At 41.8% G+C, this 14,634-nt stretch overlaps 1 protein-coding gene and 1 long non-coding RNA gene across 3 annotated transcripts in view; one reads left to right on the top strand and one right to left on the bottom strand.

Annotated features, from left to right (window-relative positions):
• The window catches only part of LOC110489515 (glycogenin-1), a 37,904-nt gene extending 26,800 nt beyond the window's left edge, over positions 1-11,104 (top strand). The window contains exons 6-8 of one of the 2 annotated variants that reach the window (XM_021562228.3): positions 7,498-7,726; positions 8,039-8,131; positions 8,480-11,104. In XM_021562228.3, coding sequence (XP_021417903.2) covers positions 7,498-7,726; positions 8,039-8,131; positions 8,480-8,638 — 481 coding nt within the window. In that variant the 3' untranslated portion in view covers positions 8,639-11,104. The remainder of the gene's footprint in view (positions 1-7,497; positions 7,727-8,038; positions 8,132-8,479) is intronic. The other variant, XM_021562229.3, reaches the window with a different exon arrangement.
• Positions 10,200-12,778, bottom strand: LOC149977365 (uncharacterized). The gene is made up of 2 exons (XR_016486525.1): positions 10,845-12,778; positions 10,200-10,787 (listed from the first exon to the last, which is right to left on the bottom strand). It is a non-coding gene; the product is annotated as an uncharacterized LOC149977365 (long non-coding RNA).
• Between the last annotated feature and the right edge of the window lie 1,856 nt (positions 12,779-14,634).

The following is a 14,634-nucleotide window of genomic DNA, read 5'->3' as shown; positions in this document are numbered from 1 at the left end:
AGCCAATAGAAACACATTGAATAACAGACAGTCCTTACTGCTATTAGCCAATAGAAACACATTGAATAACAGATAGTCCTTACTGCTATTAGCCAATAGAAACACATTGAATAACAGATAGTCCTTACTGCTATTAGCCCATAGAAACACATTGAATAACAGATAGTCCTTACTGCTATTAGCCAATAGAAACACATTGAATAACAGATAGTCCTTACTGCTATTAGCCAATAGAAACACATTGAATAACAGATAGTCCTTACTGCTATAAGCCAATAGAAACACATTGAATAACAGATAGTCCTTACTGCTATTAGCCAATAGAAACACATTGAATAACAGATAGTCCTTACTGCTATTAGAAACACATTGAATAACAGATAGTCCTTACTGCTATTAGCCAATAGAAACACATTGAATAACAGATAGTCCTTACTGCTATTAGAAACACATTGAATAACAGATAGTCCTTACTGCTATTAGAAACACATTGAATAACAGATAGTCCTTACTGCTATTAGCCCATAGAAACACATTGAATAACAGATAGTCCTTACTGCTATTAGCCCATAGAAACACATTGAATAACAGATAGTCCTTACTGCTATTAGCCCATAGAAACACATTGAATAACAGATAGTCCTTACTGCTATTAGCCAATAGAAACACATTGGCTAACAGATAGTCCTTACTGCTATTAGCCAATAGAAACACATTGAATAACAGATAGTCCTTACTGCTATTAGCCAATAGAAACACATTGAATAACAGATATTCCTTACTGCTATTAGCCAATAGAAACACATTGAATAACAGATAGTCCTTACTGCTATTAGCCAATAGAAACACATTGGCTAACAGATAGTCCTTACTGCTATTAACACATTGAATAACAGATAGTCCTTACTGCTATTAGCCAATAGAAACACATTGAATAACAGATAGTCCTTACTGCTATTAGCCAATAGAAACACATTGAATAACAGATAGTCCTTACTGCTATTAGCCAATAGAAACACATTGAATAACAAATAGTCCGTACTGCTATTAGCCCATAGAAACACATTGAATAACAGACAGTCCTTACTGCTATTAGCCCATAAAACACATTGAATAACAGACAGTCCTTACTGCTATTAGCCAATAGAAACACATTGAATAACAGATAGTCCTTACTGCTATTAGCCCATAAAACACATTGAATAACAGACAGTCCTTACTGCTATTAGCCAATAGAAACACATTGAATAACAGATAGTCCTTACTGCTATTAGCCAATAGAAACACATTGAATAACAGATAGTCCTTACTGCTATTAGCCCATAGAAACACATTGAATAACAGATAGTCCTTACTGCTATTAGCCAATAGAAACACATTGAATAACAGATAGTCCTTACTGCTATTAGCCAATAGAAACACATTGAATAACAGATAGTCCTTACTGCTATTAGCCCATAGAAACACATTGAATAACAGATAGTCCTTACTGCTATTAGCCCATAGAAACACATTGAATAACAGATAGTCCTTACTGCTATTAGCCAATAGAAACACATTGAATAACACAGTCCTTACTGCTATTAGCCAATAGAAACACATTGAATAACAGATAGTCCTTACTGCTATTAGCCCATAGAAACACATTGAATAACAGATAGTCCTTACTGCTATTAGCCCATAGAAACACATTGAATAACAGATAGTCCTTACTGCTATTAGCCAATAGAAACACATTGAATAACAGATAGTCCTTACTGCTATTAGAAACACATTGAATAACAGATAGTCCTTACTGCTATTAGCCAATAGAAACACATTGAATAACAGATAGTCCTTACTGCTATTAGCCAATAGAAACACATTGAATAACAGATAGTCCTTACTGCTATTAGCCAATAGAAACACATTGAATAACAGATAGTCCTTACTGCTATTAGCCCATAGAAACACATTGAATAACAGATAGTCCTTACTGCTATTAGAAACACATTGAATAACAGATAGTCCTTACTGCTATTAGCCCATAGAAACACATTGAATAACAGATAGTCCTTACTGCTATTAGCCCATAGAAACACATTGAATAACAGATAGTCCTTACTGCTATTAGAAACACATTGAATAACAGATAGTCCTTACTGCTATTAGCCAATAGAAACACATTGAATAACATACAGTCCTTACTGCTATTAGCCCATAGAAACACATTGGATAACAGATAGTCCTTACTGCTATTAGCCCATAGAAACACATTGAATAACAGATAGTCCTTACTGCTATTAGCCCATAGAAACACATTGAATAACAGACAGTCCTTACTGCTATTAGCCAATAGAAACACATTGAATAACAGATAGTCCTTACTGCTATTAGCCAATAGAAACACATTGAATAACAGATAGTCCTTACTGCTATTAGAAACACATTGAATAACAGATAGTCCTTACTGCTATTAGCCAATAGAAACACATTGAATAACAGATAGTCCTTACTGCTATTAGCCAATAGAAACACATTGAATAACAGATAGTCCTTACTGCTATTAGAAACACATTGAATAACAGATAGTCCTTACTGCTATTAGAAACACATTGAATAACAGATAGTCCTTACTGCTATTAGAAACACATTGAATAACAGACAGTCCTTACTGCTATTAGCCAATAGAAACACATTGAATAACAGATAGTCCTTACTGCTATTAGCCCATAGAAACACATTGAATAACAGATAGTCCTTACTGCTATTAGCCCATAGAAACACATTGAATAACAGATAGTCCTTACTGCTATTAGCCCATAGAAACACATTGAATAACAGATAGTCCTTACTGCTATTAGCCCATAGAAACACATTGAATAACAGATAGTCCTTACTGCTATTAGAAACACATTGAATAACAGATAGTCCTTACTGCTATTAGCCAATAGAAACACATTGAATAACAGATAGTCCTTACTGCTATTAGCCAATAGAAACACATTGGATAACAGATAGTCCTTACTGCTATTAGCCAATAGAAACACATTGAATAACAGATAGTCCTTACTGCTATTAGCCAATAGAAACACATTGAATAACATACAGTCCTTACTGCTATTAGCCCATAGAAACACATTGGATAACAGATAGTCCTTACTGCTATTAGCCCATAGAAACACATTGAATAACAGACAGTCCTTACTGCTATTAGCCAATAGAAACACATTGAATAACAGATAGTCCTTACTGCTATTAGCCAATAGAAACACATTGAATAACATAGTCCTTACTGCTATTAGCCAATAGAAACACATTGGATAACAGATAGTCCTTACTGCTATTAGCCCATAGAAACACATTGAATAACAGACAGTCCTTACTGCTATTAGCCCATAGAAACACATTGAATAACAGACAGTCCTTACTGCTATTAGCCAATAGAAACACATTGAATAACAGATAGTCCTTACTGCTATTAGCCAATAGAAACACATTGAATAACAGATAGTCCTTACTGCTATTAGCCAATAGAAACACATTGAATAACATACAGTCCTTACTGCTATTAGCCCATAGAAACACATTGGATAACAGATAGTCCTTACTGCTATTAGCCCATAGAAACACATTGAATAACAGACAGTCCTTACTGCTATTAGCCAATAGAAACACATTGAATAACAGATAGTCCTTACTGCTATTAGCCAATAGAAACACATTGAATAACAGATAGTCCTTACTGCTATTAGCCAATAGAAACACATTGGATAACAGATAGTCCTTACTGCTATTAGCCCATAGAAACACATTGAATAACAGACAGTCCTTACTGCTATTAGCCAATAGAAACACATTGAATAACAGATAGTCCTTACTGCTATTAGCCAATAGAAACACATTGAATAACAGATAGTCCTTACTGCTATTAGCCCATAGAAACACATTGAATAACAGACAGTCCTTACTGCTATTAGCCAATAGAAACACATTGAATAACAGATAGTCCTTACTGCTATTAGCCAATAGAAACACATTGAATAACAGTCCTTACTGCTATTAGCCAATAGAAACACATTGGATAACAGATAGTCCTTACTGCTATTAGCCAATAGAAACACATTGAATAACAGACAGTCCTTACTGCTATTAGCCAATAGAAACACATTGAATAACATACAGTCCTTACTGCTATTAGCCCATAGAAACACATTGGATAACAGATAGTCCTTACTGCTATTAGCCCATAGAAACACATTGAATAACAGATAGTCCTTACTGCTATTAGAAACACATTGAATAACAGATAGTCCTTACTGCTATTAGCCAATAGAAACACATTGAATAACAGATAGTCCTTACTGCTATTAGCCAATAGAAACACATTGAATAACAGATAGTCCTTACTGCTATTAGCCAATAGAAACACATTGAATAACAGATAGTCCTTACTGCTATTAGAAACACATTGAATAACAGATAGTCCTTACTGCTATTAGAAACACATTGAATAACAGATAGTCCTTACTGCTATTAGAAACACATTGAATAACAGATAGTCCTTACTGCTATTAGCCAATAGAAACACATTGAATAACAGATAGTCCTTACTGCTATTAGCCCATAGAAACACATTGAATAACAGATAGTCCTTACTGCTATTAGCCCATAGAAACACATTGAATAACAGATAGTCCTTACTGCTATTAGCCCATAGAAACACATTGAATAACAGATAGTCCTTACTGCTATTAGAAACACATTGAATAACAGATAGTCCTTACTGCTATTAGCCAATAGAAACACATTGAATAACAGATAGTCCTTACTGCTATTAGCCAATAGAAACACATTGGATAACAGATAGTCCTTACTGCTATTAGCCAATAGAAACACATTGAATAACAGATAGTCCTTACTGCTATTAGCCAATAGAAACACATTGAATAACATACAGTCCTTACTGCTATTAGCCCATAGAAACACATTGGAGAACAGATAGTCCTTACTGCTATTAGCCCATAGAAACACATTGAATAACAGACAGTCCTTACTGCTATTAGCCAATAGAAACACATTGAATAACAGATAGGCCTTACTGCTATTAGCCAATAGAAACACATTGAATAACAGAGAGTCCTTACTGCTATTAGCCAATAGAAACACATTGAATAACAGATAGTCCTTACTGCTATTAGCCAATAGAAACACATTGGATAACAGATAGTCCTTACTGCTATTAGCCCATAGAAACACATTGAATAACAGACAGTCCTTACTGCTATTAGCCAATAGAAACACATTGAATAACAGATAGTCCTTACTGCTATTAGCCAATAGAAACACATTGAATAACAGATAGTCCTTACTGCTATTAGCCAATAGAAACACATTGGATAACAGATAGTCCTTACTGCTATTAGCCAATAGAAACACATTGAATAACAGACAGTCCTTACTGCTATTAGCCAATAGAAACACATTGAATAACAGATAGTCCTTACTGCTATTAGCCAATAGAAACACATTGAATAACAGATAGTCCTTACTGCTATTAGCCCATAGAAACACATTGAATAACAGATAGTCCTTACTGCTATTAGCCCATAGAAACACATTGAATAACAGATTCACTACATGTAACAAAAGTCCACCCACATGTAAAGACAGTTTGTTCTGAGGTGTCTGTCCTATCTGAGAGAAGAAAGATGAGGCAACATATATATATATATATATATATTTATTTTTTTTTACTTGTATTTAACCCCATAGTTAAGTGGCAAAAATCTCCATATACTGCATCGCAGAGCAAAATGGAGAACACCACCGTGTTCTTGAGTCTCCTCTTTTCATAGAGGGTTCATAATATTTTTTTTAGGCCAAACCATTGGGACGCTACAAAGGACTTTATGCTCCTGTCTGATTTATTTTACTGCAGGTGTGACAGGTGGATTAAGAAGCAGCTAATGCGTCAAAACATCTGTAGTTTAAACTGACAGCTTTTAGATGGGATTTTGTATTATTATGCTAATTAGATTGCATCAGGGTGTGGACATTGACCTTAAGGGGGAGGAAGATCAGCCAGCAGCAGTGACTCAAAAGTAGACTACCTGTGAATCCCCTGGCAGGGAAAGTCTTCTTGGGCTGTGAGAGAATGGGTCGGCGTGAGGCGATAGTCATTAGTGTTCTCATGCCATAACGTCAGGTTACCAGTTCATTTAGGGGGCGGCCTCGTGGTGTTCGAGCCTGAGTTCCACAGAGCCGAGACCAGCGGACGAAATAGAGGCCTTCTGTTTAAAGACTTTTATGCCTCTGTCACAATGGCTATTCTCTCACCTGGCCTTCGGGCTCTCGCTTCCGTCGGGCTCGCTCGCTCTCGCTCCCGTCGGGCTCGCTCGCTCTCGCTCCCGTCGGGCTCGCTCGCTCTCGCTCCCTTCGGGCTCGCTCGCTCTCGCTCCCGTCGGGCTCGCTCGCTCTCGGCTCCCGTCGGGCTCGCTCGCTCTCGGCTCCCGTCGGGCTCGCTCGCTCTCGGCTCCCGTCGGGCTCGCTCGCTCTCGGCTCCCGTCGGGCTCGCTCGCTCTCGGCTCCCGTCGGGCTCGCTCGCTCTCGGCTCCCGTCGGGCTCGCTCGCTCTCGGCTCCCGTCGGGCTCGCTCGCTCTCGGCTCCCGTCGGGCTCGCTCGCTCTCGGCTCCCGTCGGGCTCGCTCGCTCTCGGCTCCCGTCGGGCTCGCTCGCTCCCGGCTCCCGTCGGGCTCGCTCGCTCCCGGCTCCCGTCGGGCTCGCTCGCTCCCGGCTCCCGTCGGGCTCGCTCGCTCCCGGCTCCCGTCGGGCTCGCTCGCTCCCGGCTCCCTTCGGGCTCGCTCGCTCCCGGCTCCCTTCGGGCTCGCTCGCTCCCGGCTCCCGTCGGGCTCGCTCGCTCCCGGCTCCCGTCGGGCTCGCTCGCTCCCGGCTCCCGTCGGGCTCGCTCGCTCCCGTCGGGCTCGCTCGCTCCCGTCGGGCTCGCTCGCTCCCGTCGGGCTCGCTCGCTCCCGGCTCGCGTCGGGCTCGCTCGCTCCCGGCTCGCGTCGGGCTCCCGGCTCGCGTCGGGCTCGCTCGCTCCCGGCTCGCGTCGGGCTCGCTCGCTCCCGGCTCGCGTCGGGCTCGCTCGCTCCCGGCTCGCGTCGGGCTCGCTCGCTCCCGGCTCGCGTCGGGCTCGCTCGCTCCCGGCTCGCGTCGGGCTCGCTCGCTCCCGGCTCGCGTCGGGCTCGCTCGCTCCCGGCTCGCGTCGGGCTCGCTCGCTCCCGGCTCGCGTCGGGCTCGCTCGCTCCCGGCTCGCGTCGGGCTCGCTCGCTCCCGGCTCCCGTCGGGCTCGCTCGCTCTCGCTCCCGTCGGGCTCGCTCTCGCTCCCGTCGGGCTCGCTCTCTGTCTGTGTGTGTTCGAACTTGTCAAACCAAAGCATTTACAACAGTCTTTAACTGCCAGATATGAGTTACATTCACAACAAGAGCTAAGTAAATCAACACGCATTCTGTTCCAGATACGGTGGCAACGCCAAGGTGGTCCACTTCCTGGGTCAGACCAAGCCGTGGAGCTACACGTACGACCCCAAGACCAAGAGGGTCAGCGGGGACATGCAGGAGACCTCCACACACACCAGCTTCCTCCAGGACTGGTGGTTCCTCTACTCTTCCTCTGTGGTGCCCATGATGGTGGAGGGATACGGAGACCAGCCTTTCCACTCTGGCTGTGTGGAAGTTCATCTAGAAGTATTAACCTCTTGTCCTTCCTCTACAGAAACTGTTAGCAAAACGGTTTATAACAGATTGAATTAAGTGATGACTTGGATGCTTATTGTTAATAAAAAGTAATGTTGGACCCTCCTGAATGAATTAATATTTACATATATCTATATATTCATTCAGGAGGTGGGTCCAACATTACTTTTTACTAACAATAAGCATCCAAGTCATTCATATATATATATATATATATATATGAAGATTCGTCTTTCTAAAATGTAGTGATACTTCAGCCTTGAAGGCTATTGATGTTTAACCCTCTCATTCGTCCGTCTAAAGTTCCAGTCCCCTGTCAAAGAAAATTGTGACCACCATGGTCACTGGCCTGGGTCATGGTCACAGATCAATAGTCACAAGGAAGGTGGCTGGAAGGTATGATGAAGACTAGTTGTATGTTAAGCCCAGCATCACAAACAAACACCTGGTCACTAACTGTCACTGCTTCTTGTGGACAATCTGTTTGTACAACAACACCTGGCTTTGCTAATACCATAGCCGTGTGTTCTCTGATGATCGAGTAGATGGGTGGTTTGCAGTAGTGGAAATGTCTTGGTATAAATGCCAGGTTTTTAGATCACGGTGTGCTACTGTTCTGTTGCTGCACTGACTGCAAAGGAACCACTGTTTCTCCAGAGCTCTTAGTCTTGTGGCTTGTTCCGTAATTGATCAAATCGCTCCCTTCTAATATTCTTTTTTTTGTGCTCCCTTCTCCTCCTCCAGGGAAGCAGCTCGTCACATGACTCCCATCACACCGAGCCATACATGTCTCCAGAGACATCCGAGGAACGCAAGCAGAAATGGGAGCAGGGCCAGGCAGACTACATGGGAATGGACTCGTTTGACAATATCCAGAAAAAGCTTGATGCTTTTCTCAAATAAAGGGAAACTGAGTTTGACTGATTCAGTTTAGTTAGTTTCACCCCCCCACCCAACTCTCCATCTTACCAATAGTTGGTTCTCCATATTAGTGAGCCATTACCCACCCCACCAGCTCCGAAGACTACAACACAATTCTGTTACGATGGGAAACATTCTGACATTGTTGGCAGAGGGCATCCAACTGAGCAACACTTGTATAGTATGTTTTTCCTGTCATATATGTACTGTGAAGATTACGACACTGAAGCACCGATTTATTGACCAGCTTTTACAAGTCCTATCTAGTTTTTTTTCTATTTGTGAAGAAAATGTTTAGAGAATTAAAACTGCAATAAAATATAATAAATAAATATGGCCTTGGTATATGGACATGAGCCTTTTTCCACGTGTGGACACTTTGACAAATGAAAGAAGATCTATACAGTACGTCTTGTAGTTTCATAGATGTCGGCGTGGCTATACACTGTATAACTGATGTGATGTCCTGCCCTGTCTGTAGTCTGGGCCTTCAGAAAGTGTTCAGAACTCTTGACTCTATCCACATTTAGTTGTTACAGCTTGATTTTTAACTGAGATTTTGTCACACAATATCCCATTTTGTCAGCGGAGTATGTGTGTTTATTTATTTTAGGCACATTTTAAATTAACTGAAATGTCTCGTCAAGTATTCAACCCCTTATGGCCTAAATAAGTGCTAAAGTTGCCTGAATAGTGTTGAACATGATTTCTGAATGACTCATCGCTGTACCTCCCCATACATTTAAATGTGAATGTAACAGATTCAACCACAAAGATCGGAGGTTTTCCAATGCCATGCCAGAGAAGGGCACCTATTGGTAGAGGGGTAAACATTTTAGAAAAAGCAGACATTGAATATCCATTTGAGCATGGTGAAGTTACAAAACTTGGGATGGTGTATCAATACATCCAGACACTACAAAGAAACAGGCGTCCTTCCTAACTCAGTTGCCGGAGAGGAAGGAAACCGCTCAGGGATTTAACAATGAGGCCAATGGTGACTTAACAGCGTTTAGTGGCTGTGATTGGATAATACAATGTTGTGGGGCCATCCGCTACTCCACAATACAAACCTAATTGATAGTGAAAAGAATGAACCCTGTACAGAACAAGCATCCTGTTTGCAATAAGGCACTAACGTAAAGAACTGTACTTTGTCCTGAATAAAGCGTTATGTTTGGGACAAATCCAACACATTACGGAGGACCACTCGCCATATTTTCAAGCATGGCGGTGGCTTCAGGTTCTGGGTATGCTTGTCATTGGCAAGGACAAGTTTTTTTTTTTTTTTTTTCTTAGGAAACAGAGCTATAAGCACAGGCAGAATCCTAGAGGAAACCCTGGTTGTCTGCTTTCCAACAGACACTGGGAGACAATTTCACCTTTCAGCAGGACAATAACCTAAAACATGGCCAACTATACACGAGTTGCTTACCAAGATGACGAATGTTCCTGAGTGGCCTAGTTTGACTTAATGCAGCTTGAAAAAGTCTAGCAATGATCAGCAACCAACTTGAGAGCTTGAAGCTTTTTTTAAAAAAAATTTTACAGAATAATGGGCAAATATTGTACAATCCAGGTGTGCAAATCTTTTAGAGACTTTCCCCAGAAAGACAGATGTAATCACTGCCAAAGGTGATTCTAATGTGTATTGACTCGGGGGTTAAATACTTACCTAATCAATATACTGTATATTTGTTTAATTTTTCATGTGGAATAAGTCAAGTGACCACTTTCTGAACGGACTGTTCTGGTCCCTTAGTTTTCATACCATCTTCACTTCTTCAGCTGCTGTGAGGGATCTCCTCTCCGGTTTGTTTTACCCAGGGTAGTTTTTTGTGTGGCCTTAACCCAGGGTAGGTTTCCAGTTGGCCTTAACCTAGGATAGGTTTTTAGTTTGCCTTAACCTAGGATAGGTTTTTAGTTTGCCTTAACCCAGGGTAGGTTTCCAGTTGGCCTTAACCTAGGATAGGTTTTTAGTTTGCCTTAACCCAGGGTAGGTTTCCAGTTGGCCTTAACCTAGGGTAGGTTTTTAGTTTGCCTTAACCCAGGGTAGGTTTCCAGTTGGCCTTAACCTAGGGTAGGTTTTTAGTTTGCCTTCACCCAGGGTAGGTTTCCAGTTGGCCTTAACCTAGGATAGGTTTTTAGTTTGCCTTCACCCAGGGTAGGTTTTTTAGTTGTCCTTAACCTAGGGTAGGTTTTTTTAGTTGGCCTTAACCCAGGGTACGTTTCCAGTTGGCCTTAACCCTCACAGTTGGACCTTTTGAGTATCTGTTACCCTCACACCTCCTTCTAGTGTTTGATCATCTGTACTCTTGTCTAGGTACTGGCTCCTAATGCCGCTACGTGTTGAACCTCTTAGTTTTTAGCCTACTGCTGTTTTACCACCCCAATGGTGCCTGTACCACAGACGCTGTCACATGCTAAATAAAGTACTTGTAGAATAAATAGTGAGTTGTGCTGGGTCTTTATTTGGCACATCTAACCATAAAACAGACAGACAGGGTTCATTCAGCAAGGTTCAATGGTACAGGACATTACTATATGTCATTACACCCCATATCTCTGATCTGTTATGTACTCGTAACACACATACTGTTACTGTCTTAATGACATGCTGGGTGTACTGTTACTGTCTTAATGACCTGCTGGGTGTATTGTTACTGTCTTAATGACCTGCTGGGTGTATTGTTACTGTCTTAATGACCTGCTGGGTGCATTGTTACTGTCTTAATGACCTGCTGGGTGTATTGTTACTGTCTTAAAGACCTGCTGGGTGTACTGTTACTGTCTTAATGACCTGCTGGGTGTACTGTTACTGTCTTAATGACCTGCTGGGTGTATTGTTACTGTCTTAATGACCTGCTGGGTGTACCGTTACTGTCTTAATGACCTGCTGGGTGTACTGTTACTGTCTTAATGACCTGCTGGGTGTATTGTTACTGTCTTAATGACCTGCTGGGTGTACTGTTACTGTCTTAATGACCTGCTGGGTGTACCGTTACTGTCTTAATGACCTGCTGGGTGTACTGTTACTGTCTTAATGACCTGCTGGGTGTACCATTACTGTCTTAATGACCTGCTGGGTGTACCATTACTGTCTTAATGACCTGCTGGGTGTATTGTTACTGTCTTAATGACCTGCTGGGTGTATTGTTACTGTCTTAATGACCTGCTGGGTGTACCGTTACTGTCTTAATGACCTGCTGGGTGTACTGTTACTGTCTTAATGACCTGCTGGGTGTACTGTTACTGTCTTAATGACATGCTGGGTGTATTGTTACTGTCTTAATGACCTGCTGGGTGTACCATTACTGTCTTAATGACCTGCTGGGTGTACTGTTCCTGTCTTAATGACATGCTGGGTGTATTGTTACTGTCTTAATGACCTGCTGGGTGTACCATTACTGTCTTAATGACCTGCTGGGTGTACTGTTCCTGTCTTAATGACCTGCTGGGTGTACTGTTACTGTCTTAATGACATGCTGGGTGTATTGTTACTGTCTTAATGACCTGCTGGGTGTACTGTTACTGTCTTAATGACATGCTGGGTATTTTGTTACTGTCTTAATGACCTGCTGGGTGTATTGTTACTGTCTTAATGACCTGCTGGGTGTACTGTTCCTGTCTTAATGACATGCTGGGTGTACTGTTACTGTCTTAATGACCTGCTGGGTGTATTGTTACTGTCTTAATGACCTGCTGGGTGTATTGTTACTGTCTTAATGACCTGCTGGGTGTACCGTTACTGTCTTAATGACCTGCTGGGTGTATTGTTACTGTCTTAATGACATGCTGGGTGTACTGTTACTGTCTTAATGACCTGCTGGCTGTACCATTACTGTCTTAATGACCTGCTGGGTGTACTGTTACTGTCTTAATGACCTGCTGGGTGTACCATTATTGTCTTAATGACCTGCTGGGTGTATTGTTACTGTCTTCATGATCTGCTGGGTGTACTGTTACTGTCTTAATGACCTGCTGGGTGTACCATTACTGTCTTAATGACCTGCTGGGTGTACCATTACTGTCTTAATGACCTGCTGGGTGTACTGTTACTGTCTTAATGATATGCTGGGTGTATTGTTACTGTCTTAATGACCTGCTGGGTGTATTGTTACTGTCTTAACTACCTGCTGGCTGTACCATTACTGTCTTATGGGTTATAAGTGATGCACTGAAGTCCCTTTGACATTCATATCCATCACATCCATCATATCCATCATACCCATGATGCACTGCAGTCCCTTTGGCATTCATATCTATCATACCCATGATGCACTGCAGTCCCTTTGACATTCATATCCATCACATCCATCATATCCTTCACATCAATCATATCCATCACATCCATCACATCCATCACATCCATTCATATCCATCAAATCCATCATATCCATTCATTTAACCACAAAAAGAGTCTTTCAGTTTTAACTGTTGTCTCAGCAGAGATAGGCCCTTTGTTCTGATTGGCCAGGACCCCTTCTGGGCTGTCAGCTTGGCTCAGGGACCAGGGCCCGTACCCACAAACCGTCTTAGAGTAGAAGTACGGGTCTAGGATCTGTCCGTACAATCTTATTTATTATGATCTAAAAGGCTAAGCTGATCAGCTCTCCTACTCTGAGATGCTTTCTGGATGGAGAGCTAGAGATGAAGAACTATAGGGTTCCTGCTGTTCTGTTGTTGCCCAGTCTGGAACAGGCCAGTCTGCCTTACTGTACGACCCCTGGGAGACTTGGCTAGACTCATTCCAGGCTATGAAATGACAACAGACTGGCTTTGTGTTGCTGGCTCCTCTCTGAGATTATAATCATCCGCACGGTTGGTTTTAATAAATCGGAGGACTTTGGCCTTGCAAACGTAAACAAGCATTCTGTATTTAAATAGGTACGATTTTGTAATTGATGAAAACTTTTTCTTTGGAATCTGTGGATTTGAATATTTGTGGATTTAAAGATAACAATAAAATAATGTTGCAATCAGATTTCCTTTCAAAGATGACCTGGAATAAACAACTAACTGATAACGATTCTCCATTTCCTTCATTCCCATTCGGTGGGGGTTCATCTCCTTGACTTGAAGCCAAACCACCAGAGGAAAGGTGCACTATTATAGCTGACCACCAGATGATGCAATTGCACAACATTTTAAGACAGACAAATGGTGATGTTCTGTATCAGCAGGTCAGTTATCATAATGTTCTGTATCAGCAGGTCAGTTATCATGATGTTCTGTATCAGCAGGTCAGTTATCATGATGTTCTGTATCAGCAGGTCAGTTGTCATGATGTTCTGTATCAGCAGGTCAGTTATCATGATGTTCTGTATCAGCAGGTCAGTTATCATGATGTTCTGTATCAGCAGGTCAGTTGTCATGATGTTCTTTATCAGCAGGTCAGTTGTCATGATGTTCTGTATTAGCAGGTCAGTTATCATGATGTTCTGTATCAGCAGGTCAGTTATCATGATGTTCTGTATCAGCAGGTCAGATATCATGATGTTCTGTATCAGCAGGTCAGTTATCATAATGTTCTGTATCAGCAGGTCAGATATCATGATGTTCTGTATCAGCAGGTCAGATATCATGATGTTCTGTATCAGCAGGTCAGATATCATGATGTTCTGTATCAGCAGGTCAGATATCATAATGTTCTGTATCAGCAGGTCAGTTATCATGATGTTCTGTATCAGCAGGTCAGATATCATGATGTTCTGTATCAGCAGGTCAGTTATCATGATGTTCTGTATCAGCAGGTCAGTTATCATGATGTTCTGTATCAGCAGGTCAGTTATCATGATGTTCTGTATCAGCAGGTCAGTTATCATGATGTTCTGTATCAGCAGGTCAGTTATCATGATGTTCTGTATCAGCAGGTCAGTTATCATAATGTTCTGTATCAGCAGGTCAGTTATCATGATGTTCTGTATCAGCAGGTCAGTTATCATAATGTTCTGTATCAACAGGTCAGTTATCATCAT

This window comes from Oncorhynchus mykiss, chromosome 15 (genome assembly GCF_057628025.1).
Source record: "Oncorhynchus mykiss isolate SJ-2025 chromosome 15, ASM5762802v1, whole genome shotgun sequence".
Lineage (NCBI taxonomy): Eukaryota > Metazoa > Chordata > Actinopteri > Salmoniformes > Salmonidae > Oncorhynchus > Oncorhynchus mykiss.
The sequence above is the reverse complement of the archived record's forward strand: the minus strand, read 5'-3'. Positions and strand labels throughout refer to the sequence as shown.